The sequence below is a fragment of the Protopterus annectens genome, chromosome 10.part0 (assembly GCF_019279795.1).
Source record: "Protopterus annectens isolate FY-2018-M chromosome 10.part0, PAN1.0, whole genome shotgun sequence".
NCBI classification, from domain to species: domain Eukaryota; kingdom Metazoa; phylum Chordata; order Ceratodontiformes; family Protopteridae; genus Protopterus; species Protopterus annectens.
Genome location: NC_056744.1, coordinates 1,749,011,506 through 1,749,034,610, shown reverse-complemented (window position 1 = coordinate 1,749,034,610; position 23,105 = coordinate 1,749,011,506). Strand labels below are relative to the sequence as shown.

General features: G+C 38.8%; 1 protein-coding gene across 2 annotated transcripts in view; it reads right to left on the bottom strand.

Moving 5' to 3' along the window:
* LOC122813973 (otoancorin-like) overlaps nucleotides 1-23,105 on the bottom strand; it is a 656,691-nt gene that overhangs the window by 254,876 nt on the left and 378,710 nt on the right. For both annotated transcript variants that reach the window (XM_044086530.1, XM_044086531.1), the window contains exons 15-16: nucleotides 18,100-18,238; nucleotides 3,915-4,111 (exon numbers count right to left, since the gene is read on the bottom strand). In XM_044086530.1, coding sequence (XP_043942465.1) covers nucleotides 3,915-4,111; nucleotides 18,100-18,238 — 336 coding nt within the window. The remainder of the gene's footprint in view (nucleotides 1-3,914; nucleotides 4,112-18,099; nucleotides 18,239-23,105) is intronic.

The following is a 23,105-nucleotide window of genomic DNA, read 5'->3' as shown; positions in this document are numbered from 1 at the left end:
AGCATGTCATCCCAGGTGGACAGATACTGGATCCCCTTTGAATGGCACCAGAAATTTAGCCAATTGTTGAAATTGATCATTTTTTCTTTATACTGTGGCATCATTCTTGGTGAGGGCAGGATGCTACTCAGGGTTAGGGTCATACTGGCCTGGTCTACATGATCAGAGAGCTCTTCCATGTCTTTTTTCATGTAGTCCAGGGAGGTACATCTCAGGTCATTCACACCAACATGGACAATGACAGAGTCGTATTTGTACTTGTTCTGGAGTAACCTGAGTGCTTGTGTTATGTGGCGGATCCTGGCGCCCGACAGGCAGCTAACTGTAACCTTCTCATTGTCCAGCCTAGTTAGTTGGACATCAGTGTGCCTGACTATAGAGTCGCCTATTACTAGCATGTTGGGTATGTTATTTTGCCTTAAGGGCTGTGATTGCGTGCACACTGAATATGTGAAGTATGTGTTTCATGGTTTGTGATGGGGTGTGGAGGTTGCTTGGGTGTTTGCTTTGGAGGCCTCTGTTGCTTTTGCAGATTTTTATTTAGATCCTCCAAGTATGTTTTTGTGTATTTATGTGTGTTATTTGCCGGAGTTGGTTTAGTAGGTCTGTGTGAGACTGGTGGTGTGTTGCAAGTATTTTCCTTCTCCTCTTGACTGTCAGTTCCAGTCTTGGGTTGAGAGAGCTTTGCCTCCACTTTGGCTGTATTATTGCATCTCCCGCATATATTAGTGTTTGGTGGTAGGAGGAGAGTGTTGTCTGTGTACATGAGGCAGTTGTAACATTGCCTCAAAATGCCCAGATTCACCAGTTGGACTGGATAGTACACATGAAACTGCCCTATGGACATGCCTGAATAGGTAAAGTGAGCTGTTTTACTGATTGTCTGGTAGGGATGAATAGAGAGCCTTGTCATTCTAGACAGTATAGGGGGTCTAGTGCTAGGCTTAATTAGTGCTTGCTATGAGTTTTGAGCAAGTGCTGGGCTGTGAAATGAATGGTTTGAGTGCTTAAGTTGAAAGTTTGTCTAGTTCCAAGGGAAAAAGTATAGAGTAGACTTCGTGGAGCCGTTAATAGTTTAACCCTAGCTAACCAGCGCTGCCCGGCATGCAAAACTGCACAAATGCAGATTTTATAGCAAGGAAATAAAAGAGAAAGAAATTGGCCCAAAATGGCCAATAAACTACTAACTTCTGGGCTACAGCAAACAAGGAGCACAAATTTCAGAAATAAACAGATCAAATAAGCAGGCACAATAAGCCTTTAACCAGAAATTCCCAGATCAGAAGGGCAGAATCTATCCTCTCCTCTCACAAGAGTGCAGATCACAAACCTTCTTAATATAAAATAACTGTCCTGAAGCCCAAGTGCTTAAACCAGAACTAATGCACTTTTAGAATAACAGACACTGAGCCTTCAATCAGCCATTCCCAACTTAGAAGGATGTAAGCTACCTGTCCTGCCACAACAATGCAGTCTACAAACCTTCTTAATGTAAAACAACTGGTCTGAAGCCCTAGTGCTTAAACCAAAAGGCTTAGAATAACAGTTACAATTTAATCAGGCTACTACCAAGCAGTAGTAGCTGCAGCAGAATAATACAATTGAGTATTTTTAAGAAGAAGCACAAGCAAAATAAGGTAATAAAGTGGGAAGAAACACAATTACAGTAAAAGCAGATGAATAAAGTGCAATTTTTTTATAACAAGAAAAAACAAGCAAACTGATTTAAACAAATTACCCAATTAACCAGTGAAAAACTCAAATCTGAGCCCTGTTCCAGCAGTCTTCAATCTGCCAAGTTTTAACTGCACACTCCTGCCACTAGGGTGCAGGGGAACCTTCTCCAAAAAAAAGATGGCCTGGATTAGTGCTCAAGTTATACAAACAAAGCTAGATTCAGCAGGCCTGAATCTAATCTATGCTACAGCAGACAAGGCACACCAATATCAGAAAAACAGTTCAAATAAGCAGGCACAGTAAGCCTTTAACTAGAATTTCCCAGCTCAGAAGGGTAGAATCTAGCCTCTCCTCCCACAAGAGTGCAGACCACAAACTTTCTTAATGTAAAATAACTGGCCTGGAACCCAAGTGCTTAAACTAGAGCTAATACACTTTTAGAATAACAGACACTGAGCCTTCAATCAGCAATTCCCAACTTAGAAGGATGTAAGCTACCTGTCCTGCCACAACAGGGCAGACCACAAACCTTCTTAATGTAAAACAACTGATCTGAAGCCCAAGTGCTTTAACCAAAAGACATAGAATAACAGTTACAATTTAATCAGGCTACTACCAAGCAGTAATAAATGCAGCAGAATAAACACAACTGAGTACTTTTAAGAAGAGGCAACAGCAAAATAAGGTAATAAAGTAGGAAGAAACACAAATACAGTAAAAGCAGATAAAGTGCACATTTTTTTATATAACAATAGAAAACAAGCAAAATGATTTAAACAAATTACCCAATTAACCAGTAAAAAACCTCAGAACTTTGTCGTGGTATGCCTACTCAAATGTTCTCTCTGTATTAGGCAGGATATACTTTGTGGTATAATCTACTGATCTCTCTGGGTGTTAGCTCATTTATCTATTTGCTGTAACTATGAACTTCATTTATTGTGTATATTCAACCATTTCACCTGTTTGTTGTGTTATAAATATGAATTTTTTTTATGCTGTCCTACTTGTTGTCTTCATATTAACTGTGTCTTGATTTTGATTAAGTGTCATGTAACTATGATTCACTACTGGAGCTTTTCTCCCTGGGGTTCAACTTTAAATGTGATCTTCACAAATGGACATTCCTGGTATCCAAATACAACAAACAAACTAAGCAAACAAAAATATATTTCTTTTTACTAAGTATACAACAAATTATTTTTTATTTAGTCATTGAATTGCTATATAGTATAATAAAATATAGGATAATCCCAGTTCACACTAATCTTTTTTCATTTTGATTAAGATTCTCCTGCACTTATGACATGTATCTTAATGTCTTCACCAGTGATGTCCCATCATCTCAAGTACAAGATAATCCTGAGAACCTATCTTTCTTTCAAAGCACCTCCATCCTTCTTGTTAAAACAGATCCAGGTGTGTAGCTTATTTTCCTTTTTCACTGTTAAAGGCATCTTGCATGGATCTTTCTTCTGTTTTATACAGAAGATATACTGAAAGTCCATCACTGTCTCTTATGGAGTTCTGCATATAAATTTTAAATCATTCTGATTTTGATCATCTGTTTATGCCCTTTTCCTAAACATAGTGCTCAGAAATAAATACAATAAAATTGGTTGTAACTAATAGTGCACAACAAGAACATACCACCTTCTACTTTATGAAAGTGGTCCCTGCTACATCCCAGACACTACTGTATCATTGCCTTCCCTAGCTAGTGACATGAACTATTTCCTGTTCCACTCCCTTCTATTGTTCTCTTAATTTCTGCCTTGATTGTATAGGTGAGCCTTTTATTTTGACATCCAGCTATTTTTGTTTGGTAGCTTTTCTAAATCATGTAAACAATTCCTCATACTTTCAGAATGCTTAAACTATACAGGGTCCTACAGCTTCTGTCAAAGTTATGCCCACTGCCATTTCCTCGCATCTCAATTGCACAGACAATGAATATAACGAGCATTTATAACAGACTGAGCATGCTCGCTCCTGTTACTTCCTTGTTGTGAATGCCATTATTATCCCTACCCTCATCTGTTACTCTGCTGCACTGAAATAGTTTACGTGTAGCCTGGCTGCTTCTGCTGTCACTGCTGGAAACCTACCAACATGCATGTTTGCTACATATGACATTGTCTGAATTTATCCTTCAACATTTAATTGTTTTTAACATTTTTATGGTAAAAAACATGGTTGCACTTTCTGCAGAATTTTGTCTATAGTGAAGATCTTACTTAAATGTCTGGATAATTTTGTTCCTCAGTTCAGTCTTTATGGGTTCTTCAAACCGTCCACATTGCTGAAGCTGATCAATGATCACAAGGAAAGCAGCACTGTTTAAGTTCTTGATGTTGGTGTTGTTGAAAGTGCAGACAAGGCTGCCCAGATCATTTGCTTGTTCTGGAGTTAGTGTGCTTGTATCCGTGTTATTCTGAATAAATAGAAATACAAAACAATTAAACAAAGGTGTTTTAGAAATTAGGAGACTGAGTAAAATGTTTGATTTCTGACAAGAAAAGTGAGATTATAAAATATCCTTTCATTACATCATTCATTACATAATTACTTCAGCACACACCAGCAGAATACTTAGCTATTTAAAAAGTAGTTTTCATATTAAACAGATTTACAGTGATGTTATTAGTGCAAAAGAAACAATAAAATCATAGAAATATAACCTCACTTATTATGTTGTAAAACAGAATGTTGCAGTGCCCAAGAGAGTGTGAAAGACAGTATTCAAACACAGTCTTCATGATTGAAATACATTGTCTTCATGACTTCATTAGGTTACTTCTGCAAGACTGTGTATGAAATCTAAATAATCTGACTACTTTTAAGATATGAGTGCTCACTATGCTGCTATTCCAACAGTGTTATATTCTACTATGAATCAAGGTATCCACTTTACTACTTACAAGAATGTAAGTGTTGTGCAATAACACCCTGACATTATACTGCAGAGCAAAGCATCACTGGAAATATGTGCAATTTTCTGTGAAATGCTTCAGATTTGTTAATTTGGAACATTTGCAAGTCATCAAAAGGTCTCCCTATGGAATTAGCAAAAGTTAATATCATATATATGTATAGGAGTTTTGACTTTTGAGGGATATTGACTTTACATGTGTTGACTCATGTTTCTGCTGCTTATAAACTATTGCTCTTTTGCAATATGATTAATGAAATCTCCACTAATAAGGTTTAGAAAATTCCTTCTGCCTACACTAATTGGCTAATGTTAGTGTAAGAATACATAAAAACAATTTTGCCCGAATTAATCCTATATAAATACATTATTCTCTGCACAAGCCTAGGAATGCAACCATATTAAAGCAGACCTAGATCTTCATTTTATATTTTATTTTTTGCATGCAGTTTCAATAAGTGCAGTTTTAATAGAAAATAATGTGTCAGTGAAGGACACAAATGAGCTCCGAGAAACTACCTTCAGGCCAGAGAACTGATAAGGATGAGATGTGCTAAAAGACTGTATGGAACACTTGGCAGAGAAAAAGAACTTTAGCTAGCACAAGGCTTGGGAACCAAGGTTATAGAGGCATCCAGAACTTGTAGGAAATCTACAGAGTTTTAATATTAATAGAGATAACTTTCTAGGCAGAAGTAAGCTCAGTTTGGAAAAGATGGAGTACAGCCATTCAGTTTAGATACTCAAAAAAATGAGTATAGTAATCAGGTCAAATGACCAGCAGTTCAGATATTTAGACGTCAGAAGTCCAAAAAACTATAGAAACCAGTGTATTTTTTTGCCACTATAGAGAAAAAGAAATAACCTGTTTAAGACTTTTTTGGATCTTTATGAATGACTGCTGCTACCTCCACTGTATGCAGCTACTACATAATAACCCCCTTTTCTCAAACTTTCGGTGATTAAAGACTTTTATTCTGAAAGGTGCAAGAAGACTTGGCATTGGGGGTTGGGAGGTTGGCATAATGGTTAAGGTGTCTATCATACAAACTCAAGGCACAGGGTTGATTCTCACATGGGTAACTGGCTAGGCTTAAAATGGCTCATGAGGGCAGTTAGGCTAGTACTAACATATGAACCTATGAACATGAAGGAGAAACTGAGATATGTGGCACTTGTTCAGCACACCTCTGGGTAAGATATTTAGTTCAGTTTTTGCAATGGCATGCCAGTGTGGTTGGAATGGAGATAATACTGACAATTAAAGTGAGTCCCAAAACCCCATAGTAACCTTGAAAATTTACAGTTGTTTATTAGCAGAACAGACAACATGTAGTTTACAGAGCAACAGTGTTCTTTAAGGACATTACTTTAGTAACAAATCTACTGTTAAGCATTAAAAACATCAGAATCTCCGGTAAAGAAGACAAACATTGAAGGCTACTAGTGTAAAGGAAATTATCCAGTTCACAGCTACAGTTTTAGAAAACTTCACAATCTCCAAAGACGACAACAGACCTTCAAGCTTCCAGTTGAACATTAAAGAGACAAGGGAATCCTTAGAAGAGGGGGTATGAAGAAGCTGAGAGATGACTGGCCACCTTCTCAATGTCCCTTCAACTTTCCTTATGTAAGCATTAATTTTTTTATAGCTATATTATACAGTAAATGTAAAAATAGTTTAAAGATTTCCGAGGTAAAAGCAGCAGTTAATGTGGGTTTAAAGGTTAAAAATTGGGTAAAACAGTCTAAAAACTGTGTTCCAGAAATGTTTATTTGAATTTAAATGTTAGCAGCTCAGGAATATCAAATCATTCTAGGGACAAAAGGGTTAAAACACAGAAGAAGCAAACTGTAATTTGTGAGGTAACGGAGTCTTATGATCCACGGTATGAATCAATGTTTATAGAAACAACAGTATTTTCAGCTTCTGATATCAGTATGATTTCAGAATTAAATAATTTGCAAATTGTAACAAATTATTGTTTAGAGCCTTCAGAATTCAAATAAATGCTGCAGCAATATGTAAGTCAAAATGCAGAGTTAAGTCATAATACTGCAAATACAGCCAGTGTACTTGATATGCAGATTTCAGGACTGAACATATAGCAGACATTTTCAGTGTCTCAAGTTAGCATTAAGAGTATGATTTCAGATACAAATGATCATAAGCCAGTGCAAATATTTCTCTGACAGGGATAAGTATGCAAAGAGCAATCCAAGTGCAGAAACCGATACAAATCCTGCAAAACTTGATCAGTTTAATTAAGCAAATGCCAGTGTAAATGATACAGAGACTTCAGGGCAAATTAAAAAAAGAAGTGCATGCCATAGTTCAAGTCAATGTTCTTACTATTTCTATAGAAAAGGATTTTCAGAATATTTATAAAGGGTATAACAGTTCAACACCAAACCAGATGATTTATCTGTCATTGTGAATGGCAGAGAGGAATGGCAAACTGTATGTTTTTGTCTATAAGAAAGGAATCATGGAAAAAGTTACTGATTAATAGAGACATAACCATTTCATTTACAAACATACCTCTATTGGTGGGACACAAGTAGAGTTATAACATTGTTAGAATTTGAAGTGTCAAGGTTACAGCATTGAGCAGTTTTCAGAGTGACAGTACCCTACTTGCTATGGACATGTTTTCCGAGTTAAATGTTGTTATAGACATCAGTAAGAAGATTTTATGGAGAAACAAAAATGCTGTAGCATGTGCAGTAGTGCAAACAGAAAACCCTTGTAAAAATCATGTGGAGATACTGTTCAGAATAAAAAAAAATCAGTAACTATTGAAATATGCATATTCGTGGAGTAAAGACAAAATTAATTTTGGTTCAGTTGCCACAGTTAAGTACAAGCAGAAAGTTACCACATTTTCAGAAAAAAATATCTTATTCTCAGAGAAATAATGATAAACTGGAAAGGACTAAACAAATCAATTTATTCAATTCACTTTTATAGCCAGTAAGGAAAAAAAAATAACAGTTGCAGGCTAGTACTAGACATGAAATTAGTAAATACATGCAACATTTTGGTAGCATGTGTTGTTTATGGTACAACAGAAATGATAGTCAGATTAAGTGCATAGAATAAATAGTTTATAGTTACAAATCTGGCAGATGATTTTTTTGCTATTGTTTTGTCTCAGCAGACATTGTCACAATCACTGAATTATTGTAATAAAGTGTTATAATTCATAAATAATATGATACAAAGACAGAATAAGAGCATTTACAGATATTAAATGATGTTTTGCTAGTTTTACGGAGTGCATAATTTAAAGTCAATGTTACATTTTTAAAAGTGATAATACAGTCAAAGGATCACATCCCATGCAAGAAAAGAGTGCAGCATAAATATTTTTTCTCTAGTCATTTGACTTGTTTTTTCAAGCATACCTGATAAGCCAACTGGATTTAAGAAATGCACTTCCTGTGGGCATAACATTCCTAATTCTGATGTCCACAGAGAGTGCATATATTGTTTGGGTCAAGCACCTTTGGATACCTGTTGTTCTATCTGTGCAGCCTTTACCCCAAGAGTGATAGCTGAATGGAGGAATAAGCTAATTTTAAAAGACATCCTTCCAGCCTCAGCTTCTTCAACAGGCACTTCTTGTTTAAGGGCTCAAACTCCCTCTCAAAAATTGAAGGAGCCTAGGGAGCACCATAAACACTGACTTGCTTGATATCCGCAGACCACACCTTCTTCAGAGCCTCCTAAGAAGGTTTCTAAGACCTCAGATCTGAAGTTTTCAAATCCAACACCATCTGCAGTTACATGTCCTTAATCCTGTGCTCCTAGGTTTTCTCCGGAGCCAGTATCCCTGAGATTAAGGACTTTTTTTTACAAGACTCCCCAAAATTTGTCAAGACCATCTTCCACTTCCTCTTCCATTAGGTCTTCTTGAAGTCTTTCCAAGTCAGAGGTGGGATAGGATGATAAGAAAATTAATCAGAACACAGATCCAGATGGGGATCCTGTCAGCTCCATCTCTCATTGGATCTGTGAGCCTTCAACTTTCTTTCCAGCCCGTACTTGCTCCTTCTCCGATCTGATCAGCTGTTTCATAGTCATTGCATCCAAGAACCCTGACAGTCAAAACATCAGATACAAAGGTTATTTTTTTTCTACTCCAGTGACTTCCCTGATCCAATTGTCTCTGACCCTCATTGAAGCATGATGGCTCTCGGAGATGAAACATCAGTGTCAGATCTGAGGGGTTGACCGACTCTGAAGTTGTTGGAGCTGTCACAACCTTTCAGAGCTTTGGCATTGAATAGATCTGCTCTGACTCCTCCCTCAGACAGGAGGGTTGGTGAGACCTGGGGATTGTCTGCTCTTAGTGTGTCAGCTCTGGAGGGATTGTCCTCAGCTTCTCCTGGTCCCTGTGTATCCAAGGTGGTGGAGAAGGTATTTTCACATCCCAGAGTGGTTTTGACTCTACTTTCATTGGATCCATGCCTCATTCCCTCTTTGGACCCTATGTCTGAGTCTTTTCATCCTAAACCTCAGGAACAACCAGCCCAGATGAGCTTCCAAGCAGTTCTCATTTAAGGAACTCTCTGTCTCTTCAAATACCTCCCCAAAACATCCCACTGAGGAGATTTCTTGGAAGAGGGTGTGCAAGAGGAGGCACTTGGATTCCCTTTTAGGAATCACTCATAGAAGACACCATTTTTTATGAAGGGGAATGGTCCACTTGATCTCCATCTGAGGATGTTTCATTTGGAGACATCTTAGAGATACTTGGCCAGAAAGGTTGTTGGTCTTCTCAAACCCCTTGCCAGGAGGAATCAGTGCTCTTGGAAGTGTTTGGATCTGGATCATCTACATCTTATGTTACCCCCCCCCCGCTGATGAGCTTATAGACCTTTTCTCACACAGGGATAAAAGGAACTGGACTTTATGGAACCAATCTCCAGATGCCAGGGCAAATTTTGAGTGCCCCTGCTGATAGTACTGGACTAAAGGTATTCCTGTAGATGCCACGGTTGTTGCAGCAGCCATGAAAAAAATCTGACTGAACAAAGCTCAACTGTAAATCCCCCTAACAGAGAATCTAGGACATTGGACAGGTTTGGGAAGCAAGTGTATGCATCAGCGACATTTGCCCTGTGATCACTGAACTACCTGGCACATTTAACCCAATTACAGAAGGACTTTGTAAAGGAACTTCTCCAGGGTTCATGTTTGCAGAGGGGCAGAAGTATTTTTCCTCATGACTGGCCACCCTACAATCTATTACAAATGCATCCATGAGGCTAATTTCGCTTGCACCTGAAGGTACCTTGAGGGGGCCGGTTCAAGCATAGCCATAAGGAGACATGCATGGATGTGGTTGTACAATTTTGCAGAGCCTTTCATGGCATCATCTATCAATGTGCTTTTTGATGGATCTACATTGTTTGGGCCAACTATTAAAGAAACTCTCTCCTGCAGTGAACAGGATGGAAAGATACTGTCTGCTGTCAGAATCCACTTTTCTATCCCACAGAGATCTTTCTCTGAATCAGTGCAGTGGGAAAAAGATGTAGTTCCAGACATCTCAAGATGCTTTCCAGGAATCACATGAGGATTTTCCTCCAGAGGCAGAGGAGGAAATAACTACAATGGTAGGCGTCATAGAGGATGTCCACTGAACCACAGATCTTGACTTTCCTTCTCAGACAGATCATTTCAGCACTCCTGAAAGGTTGCCTGACTGTCTATTTCTGGAGGCAGTTGGGGGTCACTTATCTTTGTACCAAAAAACCTGGATAGCCATCAAAAAAGATTCTTGGGTGCAAAGGATCATATCCAAAGGATATTTCATTCCCTTTTTACAAATTGCCATAGAAAAGAGAAAAAGTATCCCTAATGTTCTACCCAATCAGAAGGAGCTAGAAGCTTGAGAGATCGTGATATTGCTAGACAAAAGAGTTATCCAAGAGTTCCCCCCAGACCAAGCAGGATCCAGAATTTACTCAAGGTTCTTTTTAGTGCCAAAAAAGACAGAGGACCTGAGGCCTATATTGGATGTCAGTTATCTAAATCAGTTTGCAAAGAATTCCAAATTCTGGATAGTCATGGATCAGTTCATTCTGCTGTCCTAGAGAAGGGTGACTGGATGTGTTCAGTTGATCTTCAAGATGTGTACTATTACATCAAAATGAACAGGCACTCTCAAAGGTATTTTTCTGGCTGGGAACCAGTCATTATCAGCTCAGAGCCATGCCCTTTGGTCTCACCACAGCCCCCAGGGTGTTTACCAAATGCATGGCAGTGGTAGCAGCTCATCTGAGACTGCTCAGATTCAGAGTGTTTCCTTATTTGGGTGACTAGCTCCTCACTGCACTGACCAAACATCTGATTGTGAAAGCCAGAGACTATTTACTCCACCTATCTCACTTGCTAGGAATCACTATTAATATGGACAAATCATAACTTTGACCAGTTCAAGTCTTGGAGTTTACATGGGCTGATTTATACACAGTCAATTGTCTAGATCTTCTGCCTCAAAATAGAGTTCCTACATTGAAGATGCATGTCAGACAGATTCTTTCTCTTCCTTCTCCCCCAGCAAAAATGATCTTCAAAGCTCTAGGGTTGTTGGTTGCTGCAGTTACTTTAATTCCTACTGCTCATCTCCACACGAGAATTCTTCAATAGACCCTGGCAGTGCAATGGTCCTTTCACCAGTAGCCTTAAAGTCACCCAATAAGACTGTCTCAGGCTTGCAGAAAATCTGTTCTTTGATGGATTCACTCTGAGGATATTGGTCAAGGGTGCCCATTTATCTTTCCTCCCCTGAATGCCATTTTGACTATAGATGCCTCCCAGGTGGGGTGGGGGATGTTACTTGGGATGGACTGTTCAAGGCATGAGGTCTTCACAAGAGACTAATTTGCTTATCAGTGTCCTAGAGATGAGAATGGTGCTTCTAGTGTTGCAGGCCTTTCAGAGCTTTCTCCCTCTCGGAACTATCACAGTATAAACAGACAACATGTCAGTAGTCTGGTACATTAACAAACAGGGGGGACCACATCCTACCTCCTTTGTCGAGAAGCAATGAGAGTATGGCAATGGGTGATCTCATCCAATTGCTTTCTTGTAGTGATGCACGTACCCGGAAAACCCAACATTCTAGTGGACAAAAACAGCAGGAACATTCTAATTCCTCAAGAGTGGTCTATCAACCAATCATATGTTCATAGGTTCATAGGTAGGTACTAGGCTATCCAGCCTGGAGCCTATATAAGCCTAGCCAAAAAGGTTCCATGGCTTTCACCAGCCAAGAAAATTATTTTCCTGTGCCCCTGTCAAGCAGTGCTGCAGAAGTGATCCCCAGGGTGAATTTTCTATTTCCCGTCCAATCGTCAAGATTTTTCTTAAAGAGAGCCAATGAGGAGCTTTTCTTGACATGAATGGGTAGTTTGTTCCAGAGTATGGGAAGTCTCTGGGACAGGAATCTATCACTCCAGCATGTTCTGCTTATTGTGGTGACAAGGTTTAGGTCCCTAGAGCATGTGGTTTGGAGAGATTGGGATTTCTTTAAATGTAGCATGTCCAACAGCTTTGGGTTTGACATAGCTTTGTATGTTAGGCAGAGATCGCCTCTGATTAGGCGATATGTGACGGTGTCAGTGGCAAACACGATCTTCCAGAAATGGGGGTCAACCTTGATGCAACCTATTTGCATCTCCCTTCAACAACAAATGCAATGGATTTTTTGCCCTCATCCCACCTCAGGGAAAGTCACTGAGAGAAGCTCTAGTCCATGTTCGGCCCTCTTTTCTCCTTTATGTTTATCCTACCCTACCTCTCATCCTCAAGTTTCTTCAGAAAGCACTTCAGTTGAAGAGCACAATAATCCTCACTGTACTCTTCTGGCCTCAGCAGGCATGGTTCCCCTTCATTTGGTCTCACCTAGTATATCCTCCTTGGATGCTGGATCACAGTCCAGACCTCCTATCTCACCCATCAGGGCAGATCCACCCAAAAATTGCAGACCTCAAATTGACTGCATGATTTTTCCAACTCCAATGAATGGCTAAACATTCCAGGCTTTCCTCCCCAGTTCAAAAAAATTCTAGTTTCATCTCATAAACCTTTGACTAGGAAGATTTACAAAAGGAAATGGGAAACATTTTCTTTTTGGGCTCATCAGAGAGAGTTAGATCCTTTTTCTGCCCCACTTCCTATTTTAAAATTTCTTGCCTCTATTTTTCAGGGTGAGGCAAGTTTTTCCAGTATTAAAGTTCAATTAGCAGCCATCTCCAACTATCCTACTGGAGATAATAATTCTCCTTTTGTGTCAATTAAATTATGTAAGGCTTTTCTAAGAGTACCTCTTTACTTAGACCTCCAATAAAGGACCCTACTCCATCTTGGGACCTCACTATGGTTTTGAAAATTTTAGTACATCCTCCCTTTGAACCATCAGCTAAAGTAGAACTCAAGTTTTTTTTTCCTGGAAAACCTGCCTTTCTGGTGGCTATAACTTCTGCAAGATGAGTTTATGAACTCCAAACTCAATCTTACAAACAACCATATTTGTTTTTGCACCAAGACAGAGTTACTTTAAGTGCTAACCCTTCCTTTTTACTAAAGTTGTCTCTGCTCTGAAACCAACATCAAGTGATGAATTTGGTAGTTTTCTTCCCCAAATGTGAAAATAAGGGAGAATACACCCTTCATCTTCTAGACATACATAGACAACATTGTTTTTACCTTCACGGGACCAAGGAGTTTAGGAAGACTGATCAATTATTTGTCTCCTTTTTAATAATCGAATGGGAAAACCAGTTTAAAAAACTACACCAACTAAATAGAAAACAGCTTGTATCTCCTATGTTTATTCCTTGAGAGGCATTTTCATTCATTCCTGAATGAATGTGGCAGAGTCTCCAGTTGCGGTAACCTTGGGTGGCCTACATGGAAGGATGTTCCAGAGAACTGTGGAACCAAAAGCAGCTCTATTTGTAGAGATGATGTCCAATTTGTAATGAGTGATGAAAGTATGGGTATTAAACCATGCAGCAGCTGCACAAATATCATCAATGGATTTTCTAGCCCAAAAAGCTGTTGATGTAGACATTGACCTGGAATAGGCTGCCCTTAGCTATCAAGCTGATCATTTCAATGGTAACCTTTAAAATCAGTGTGGATAGTGGTATTAGTGATTACAAATTTTCAGATGAGGACTGTGCAGCTATCTGAGGAGTGAGAAGTTGAATCTGTTCTGTGTATGGTAGTTGCTTAGTGTTTATGAAATAATTAAAGCACGTGGGGTGTGTAAGTGTACGTGTTGGTGTTTGTGGACTTTATTAACACAGATACTCTTGACCAGGTAGTGCACACACCCACCAGAGGTTAAAACATATTGGACCTGGTACTCACTAAAAATAGGAGAGTGCTGCACACCCCCATTGTCATATCCTTAATTGTGAAATCGGAGCACAAAGCTGTCTCCTTCAAAATAAAAACTTACTTGGTAACCCCAGCAAACCATGTAAGAGTTAGGAGCTATTCCAAAGCAAACAACAGCCTATTAAGCTATAGTTTGTCAAAATTCAATGCCCCTCCTAACCTCGAGTTCACAGCAACTTATGCGGAATTGTTCACAGAGACCCTGTACAACCACGTAAATGGCTATGTACAGGCTGCAGCACCTACTAGAAGTAAGTCCAAAAAAGCTATAGAAACAAACCACACTGGTGAAATCCTAACCTTAATAGGTATATAAAAAAGGAAAAAAAGTAATGATTAAAATCAGGAAGAGCAACTCCTATAATGAAAAGAGTTCTATGCTTAAGCAAACCTGGAAATTAAGAGGACTGATTAAATCCAACATGGTCAATTACAAGGTCAAGGTAGTCTCAAAGGCTATAAAGAACCACAAGGACTTCTACAGCTATGTCCATAACCTCAAAAGCAGCACACAGTAGTGTGCCAAACTAGTGGTCAATGGTAACACCTTCACTGAGCAGAGCGACATACTAAATCTGCTGGGTAACAAATTCAGCTCACACTTCACTCCCTCCTCGACTCTTCCCCCATGAAACAACTACTAGCATAATCCCCAATTATTAGCAGGGACCAGGTCCTGCCAGTGCTCACTAAAACAAAAAACATAGCCTCAATATGCTCTGACAATATCTCGGGATGCCTCCTAAAAAGCTTGAAACATGATCTATCAATACCACTTATATCACGTTACAACTATAGCCTCATAACAGGCTTTGTACCACAAGAATGGATGATTGCAACAGTTATCTCACTTCACTAGGTTGGACAATCAACTGATTCCAGAAACTACAGATCCATTAGTTTTACTGGTTTAATATGCAAAGCCATGGAAATAAATTTCATGGAAATTATTTACTAAGACATAGGCAACCATTGGCTTTGTGAAGAGAAGGTCACACATGCCTACTAAACCTAGTGGACATATTTAAGAAGGTCAGCAAGGTGATGGATGAGGGGAAAATGGTGCATCCTACCTACCTAGCCCTGGCTAAAGCATTCAGTACAATACTCCACTCAGGTGTAGTTGACAAAATCCCCAAACTGGGCATAACCCCTAAAAGACTGGTCTCCAGTAGGGTACCTCAGGGTTCCATGCTGAGACTGCTGCTATTTGGCATTTACTTCTCAGAGGTAAAGGCTAATGTCAATAGCCTTTGATTGACCAAGTTCATAGATTACTGCAAATTGGAAACTATCATGGATTTCTCCACGGCAAAAATATCTTTAAAGAGGGTCTAACACAGACAAATGACTAGTGCCAAATTGATGGATTAAGGTTCAGTGCCAACAATACATGACAGTGCCTTTTGGGAAAATAGCCACCCAGCCTAATTATTCCATCAGTAAGATACCCCTAAGTGCTGAAGTGGTAGCCAGGGATCTAAAAACATAGGTAGGCAGTAATTTGGCCTTTGACGAACATGTGGACAAGGTAGTGAGAAAATCATTCTATGTCACCCAACTTATAAGTAAGGGCATGGCATCCAGGTCCAAGGAAGTAATAGTGCCACTTTATTTGGTCCTTATCAGACCTGTTACTGAGTATAATGCCCCCTTTGGCATGTACCTGACCAGATATATGCAACAGTTGGAATGCCCACAAAGATTTGTTACCATGAGAACTCAGGGTATAAACACATTATCCTAGATAGATCATCTTAAAACTCTATCTTTATACATATCTCCTACAGGTTTTTGAGAGGAAATCTATGCCTGGCATACAAGGCATCCTTGGATCCAGCTCTGATGGTCTGTTGCATATCTACAAAATGAACAGCATTGGAAATACTAGATCCAAAGATTTAAATTTTGCTTGAAACATAAATAGGGAATGTAGGTGAGACAGATATGTGTCTTAGAGGATTCCAATGCTCGGCAACAGGCTCCCCATCCATGTGAAGCAGAGTCCATCCCTAACTCTGTTTAAAAATAACCTTGATCAATATATGGGAAATCAGAAATTCAGCTTGGGGCTGGCCTCTATATCTCTGATAGACAGAGGCAAACATAATTATGCCCAAACTGACATATGACCCCCACACAAGTTGTGGAAACTTCCTAACTAACATACTCCCTCCTAATAAACATCCATGATACATAGGAAACAGCTATGTCTATAAAAACCTTAGTGGTCTTTAGCCTAGTATATACCTATGAACCTGTGAACAAGTTTTGAATGAGTGATCAAAAGAGTGGTGTCATGAATCATGAGAAGCTTACTGTTTGTTTTAACAATAAGGAGTTTTAGTGTTTATTTTGTGTGTGTGCATGCATGTGCATGGTTAGAACTGTGCCATATGTGTGTCATATGTGTCAAGTGATTCCTCATTTGCATTACATGATCTGAATACAAGCAGCAGTTGCTGGCATGCTCAGTGGTGAAGAGAGTGAAATATGTGCTTGTGTGTGTGTGTGTGTGTGTGTGTGTGTGTGTGTGTGTGTGTGTGTGTGTGTGTGTGTGTGTCTGCATGCGTGTATGTGTGTGCCTATCTGTCTGTTTCTCTGTATGCTTGTGCACAGTTGGATAATATTGTGAATATCTCGCATTCTTTGTTAGAATGCACGTGTGGCTGGTGTTAAAAGTGTTCATTGCACAAGAAGAGTGAATGTATGACTCTATCCCAACCATCACTTATCACATGATAAGCATCACCTTAGAGTTTGTTATACTATATCTGGGGACGTGGGGGTGCTTATCTCACTATGTGGATTGTATGGTGTGCTTTCAGTCTATGTTTGATGGGTGTTTTGTTTGTTTTCTTTTTTTTTTAGGTACATGGTTGTTGAAAGTTCTTTCAGAGAGTGTGCCTGAGTGAGCACATTCATGTGTTTATGACACATGTGTGTTATTATACACCATGCTAGTTACTTGTTATGGTTCATTAATGTATTGATGTTCTTTCTCTATGAGGTATGATTCAGTAGATGGCACAAAAGACCTTTATCAATTGCAAGGCTGAGACAGAAAGATAAAGAAGATGGTAGTCAAACACCAAGGGATGCCACTGACAACCTGCTCACCAGGACTTCAAAGACAGCTGAAAAAAATACTTCAAGTTGCTTCTGAATGAAAACATATGCACACATGTGCACACACGCACACAAACACAAGCACACACACACACACACACACACACACACACACACACACACACACACACACACACACACACACACACACAAAACACGCACACAAGATGCACTTATACAGCCTAAGATGACCCTGAAAAAGTAGGAACAGCACTAAGGAAAATGAAGTTTGGTAAAGTAGTATTATTATATGAAGTCACAGCAAATATGATCAAGATATTGGGTAAATTAGGGGAGAAATGACTCTTGAGGGTGTTCATAGCAGCATGGAGAGAAAGCCATGTCTCAGATAAGTGGAGAATAAGCATCCTTGTGCCAGTTTACAAGAACAAAAGGGATTTTCACAACTTTGGGGAGTATAGTGATATCAAACTCTAATCACACTACATGAAAGTACTGGCAACGGTGAGTGATAAAATAATAAATAGAATAATAGATGGTTAGATGGGAGATGAGTATTTCAAATTCAGATTAGGATTCAGAACAATCATGCGATCATTTGCAATGAGGAGAAGCTAGAGATGATGAAAGAGTCCAACTGGACACTCACAGACGTGGAGAAAGCATATGCCAAGGTTTCAAGAAAGTTGATTTATGCAGTCCGGCAATGGTTGAAACATTGGTAGAATTAGTGCAGGCCATGCAGAAAGACCCAATACACACACACACACACACAGACACACACACACACACACACACACACACACACACACACACACACACACACACACACACACACACACACACACACACACACACACACTTTTCTTTTCAGTACTGCTGTAAGTGACAACTTTACAGACATGCAGTGCATTTTGAGTAGAGATATGAACAGACGGAAGCAGAGCACTCAGGATTTCATTGTTTTATTTCTGCTTACCAAACAGTTCATGGTGTATTTCTGAAGCTCATTACGCCTTCCAGAATTTCTAGGCAAAAGCTTGATATCAGTCTGTCCTAGGAGCATTACAACACTGTAACATAACGATTTTGGAATCTTCTCTACATCACTGAAAGATCTGAAAGAAAGAAACAGTAACTTTGGAACCAATCAAATAAGAAAGAAGTTGCAAAAAGTGTGTAAAAGATAATTAAGTAGATTTAACTCCGCAAATGCTGGCATTTCTGATTACTGCATATTTGTTATATTACTGGTAAGTGTGTGTGCATGCGTGCGTGTGTGCGTGTGTGTGGTATTATGTACTAGACACAAGAAGTGTAACTGCGTCTTACTGATAATGATTTTTACTTACCAATGGGATGATAAAGTATGTATAGATAAGATGACATAGACTACTAAGAAAATCACAGTGCAGCATTTTTAAACTAAAGCAAACTTGTCATGTTTTCTAATAGTATGAGGACATTGTAAAATGTATTTAGCTTAATGACGATAGTGTCTGTATAAACTTTAGTAGAGCTTGTCAAAACATATCTAATCACTAAAATTCAAGAGAGGCATAGAAATACGTTCATATGTACGCATATGATGCAAAGCATAACTCTGTCAACAGTTAAAATTAAATACAAAATGATGGATCTCAAGTATATATATATAAAAAAAAAAAAAAAACATGAAAGGCAGTACACCTAAATACGTCCTATAACAAGAAGAGATCAAAAGTACAGTCGGCCAATAACAAGCTGTAGTATCATCTAGGACATGCATCAAGAAATGTACACCTACAGCAAAGCAAGAACACGGGACCAAAACTTCAATTTAATCTTTACATTGAACTTGATGAAATGGGTCAGAACTGTATGCATCAACCTGGCATCACAAATTCCAAAGCCAGCATGTGGAAATATTACAACTTACAGCAAAAAAAAAAAAGACAAACATTTGTTTTTCTCTCAGTCCATTTTAATTGATAAATGAATTGAAAAACCCATAACATAACACATAGCACATTTTGCTAGTTCTGGTACAGACCCTCAAAACAATTAAACATAAATATATAAAAAGAAGACAGTGTTCCACCATTTAAAGAAAAATATATAATATTGATATCAGCCACATAATGCAGAGAGAAAATATGTTAATGTCTTATCATAATAGAATTTCTTTAGTTATATTGTTAACACCTTATCATGATAGAATTTCTTTAGATATATTTTCTCCAGATTATCTGTTTGAACTGCACTGGAAAGATTTTTCTTTTGCTACTAGCCACCTGTGCTGGAACCTTCATCCCAAGTCTCAAACCCACAATTATTTTGCCAAAACAAGGAACAAGCACAGGCTGTAAAATGGCTGCTATTAACTTTATTAATAAGCACTTTCAGGGAATCAACCCTTTCGTCAGACCACCATTATTTTAAACTATTCTCCTTCACCATTATCACCCAATTGGGACCAATGGTACTGGGGAGGAGTTCATCTTCTTCTAACCTCTTCTTCATACACACCTCCATGTACCTCCTCTTCATTTTGACGAACGAGGGCATTCTTTCTCATAGTATATTCCAACCAGTGCTGTTTGTAGACTGCTATCATCTTAACCAATTCAGTCATCAATTCCTTCATCAATGCCTTTTGCAACTAACTCACCCCATACACTGACCTAATATATGTCTACAATCCTCATTTCTTCCCTAAGAGTTATTTGCACACTTTTCTTACACAACTCTGCAATTATTTATTATCTAAATACATCTCCAGAGCCTTTCAATGCTAGGAGGTTTACTTTTCCCTGTTCCCTATAATCATCTGTCTCTACATTCTTAAGTATCTCCTTCATCTCTCAAATTTGTCTACTTACTCCAAACATAAAGAATAACCAAGTAAACTCAGGATGTTTGTACTACACCTTTTCAAGCAGTTTATCAGAGACTTGCACACAAATTCATATCCTTGCATTGTAACCACATATGTTTATAATCTGTATGCAGCCCCTCTCATCTCCAGTACTTTCATTATGAATTCAAACTTATTTCTGCAAATTTCTAGGAGTTACATGTCACCTGTGGATCACCCTCTTGTTCATCTCAAATACTGTCCCAGCAATCCACAGCCTGCCAGCTCTCTTTCCAGAAAAAGTCTCCACACCATGTGTCGTCTTCCACCATGGATTTCCCTCATAACTTAGTAATACTTTCCTTAGTCTCCATTTCACCCAATTCCTTGTAATTTTTTCCAGTCCTATCATTCTCTTTCTGGAGCTAGTCATTCTTAACAAACCTTATAATATCAACTTTGCTAGCATTAGACCCCGCTTGATGTCTCTAATATCTAATTCATCCTATGCTGACTGCATGATTTGCCAGTCAATCCTCTGCTCATTCCAAACTTATTACATGTCTGATGAAAACCCACTTATTTTCTGGGTCTATTAACTGTTGTATAATCTAAGACTCCCTTGTACCTCCTTTTCCAGCATGGTCCAGAAACCAGTCCATGCCTCTTTTCCTATAACCACCTCTAACCTCTACCCTGTACTTTGACTTATCTTGACTGTCTCTCATTCTTTCTAAGCCTTACATAAAAATCATTGTCTGCCACATATCTGAACTAGCTGGACATTACCCTGCTACATTTATTTCTCCCACAGTACTAATTTTAAATCCCCTTTTGCCTATACTATTTGATCCATTTTCACCACTGCCATATACCTCCTAAAATCCATATTCACCACTGCCATATACCTTCTAAAATATGGCACATCCCCCGACCCTTTCTTTTCAAGCCTCATTAACCCTGAACCTCTTCCTCAGAGTCCTGTTCAAATGTCTCAAGAGTTATAAAGAAGAAAAAATAGCATTATCCTAACAGCAGACACTTAACAACTAATGACTTAACACTACTGGATTGATGTTACAACATTATCTGTATTTCTTTTTCACAGCCCCTACAAATTCCTGCTTTCACAATCCTCTACCATTTTGTAAACTATAATTCTCAAATATTTGCCTCCTCTTTCTCTTGAAATTGATAACCCAGTCTCTCTACTCATCAGCAACTTCTCCATATTGGAGTGACTAGCAATTTCTGAGGTTGATAGTATAGTCCAGTTTTCTTCCCAATCTGTTTCAAAATATTAATGTATCTGACAATAGACCACCTACATCTTGAAGGAGAAACATGCAATTTACTGCAAAATGTTAATACTACTTTCGGCCTTTCCCTTTTCCATTATCTCCTAAACTTTCTTATTCTTTGTTCCACCTTTTCCATGACCAGAAAGAATATGCCTACTGTGCTCTCTTTGTCAGAGACTGAACTTTTTGAAAGTCTGCACATTCACTGGAATCTTAACACTGGCAACATGTAAATGGCCACTGCAGTACTCACAAAATATTATCCCCCCTAACCTGCTCCAGTCCACCATGTCCATAGGAAGTATCCAACTCATCTTATCAGTAATCTTCTGTATATCTATCAAAGCCATTCCAACTTTACTCTGCCTATCTATCTCTGTCCAAGCCATGCAATTCAACAGCAGACAAAACTAGTATGCACAAGATCTAACTTTAACAAGCACTGCCTAATTTTAATTCACTTAAGCCATAATGACCCTAGCAAATAGTCTCACATCTACATTACAGAGAGAGATGCATCAAAAGTATCTAGAGATGTTCAAATCCCCCCTTTAACCTTAGTTAAGAACAACCCAAATAAAAACAGGCACAACAAGCTAATAAATCCATACATCAGAGGCAACAACCACGATGCCACAAGTACCAAAAATAAAATTTATTGAGTGCTTTTTCTCCAAATACAAGACATCTTCATTAGAAGTTTAATTTGAAAGCCGCACTTGTGCCTGTTTCCCGCCTTTCCTATAACTAGCCTAGTTCAGTTACAGAGTTGCTGTATCCAGGATTGTTAGTAAGCTTCTGAGCCCCCCAAGCCTTTCTGTGTTGGGGGGAAGCCTTCTAGCTTATCAGTGGGAGTGGTAAGCACTAGGTAGCCTATCCTCCATGGGAAGAGTGAGTTTTGGCCCAGAAATTGTAATTTATTTGGCCATTTGGGCAGTTTTCCATCTCTTTCAACTTGCTGGCTTAAAAGCCTACGTTTGTACTTGTTCCACGCCTTTCCTTTAACTGGTCTAGTCCAGGTATAGATTTGCTGCATCCAGGACTCTTTGTAAGCTTCTGAACCCCCCAAGCCTTTTTGTGTTGGAGGGAAGCCTTCTAGCTTATCAGTGGGAGTGGTAAGCATTAGGAAGCCTATCTACCACAAGAGGAGTGGTTCCTGTCCCAGAAATTGCAGCTATTGGCCATTTGGGCAGTTTTTTTTTTCATCTCTTTCAACGTTCTGGTTTAAAAGTCGCACTTGCGCTTGTTTTCCACCTTTCCTGTAACTAGCCTTCTCCGGATACAGAGTTGTTGTATCCAGGACTGTTGGTAAGCTTCTGAGCCCCGCAAGCCTTTCTGTGTTGTAAGAAAGCCTTCTAGCTTATCAGTGGGAGTGGTAAGCACTAGCTAGCCTGTCTATCATGAGAGGAGAGGTTCTTGGCCCAGAAATTTATTGACCATTTGGACAGTTTGTCTGTCTCATTCAACTTTCTGGTTTAAAAGACCACATCTGCACTTGTTTCCCATCTTTCCTGTAACTAACCTACTGGGTAGCACTAGAAATCCTTAAACTGATACAAGCCTTCTAGCTTAGAAGAGAGACTTTGGAGTGATTAAGTATCAGTTTTCTGTACTTTCTTGCTGTACTTAACTGTTTTCCGCCCAAATGCAGATTTTCCAGCATTTATTGTGATTTAAAAGCTTGTTTTTTTCATATATTGCACTTATTTGACTGCCTGCACTTTTAAAAAGTTGTTTTTTGTTTAAATAATTTGTTTAACTGTTGTAGGCTACACACTAAAGTGCGATAGCCTTTTCTGATCGGTTGCAGTTGTTTAAAGCTGTTTTAAGAGTATTTTTTTACTGTTT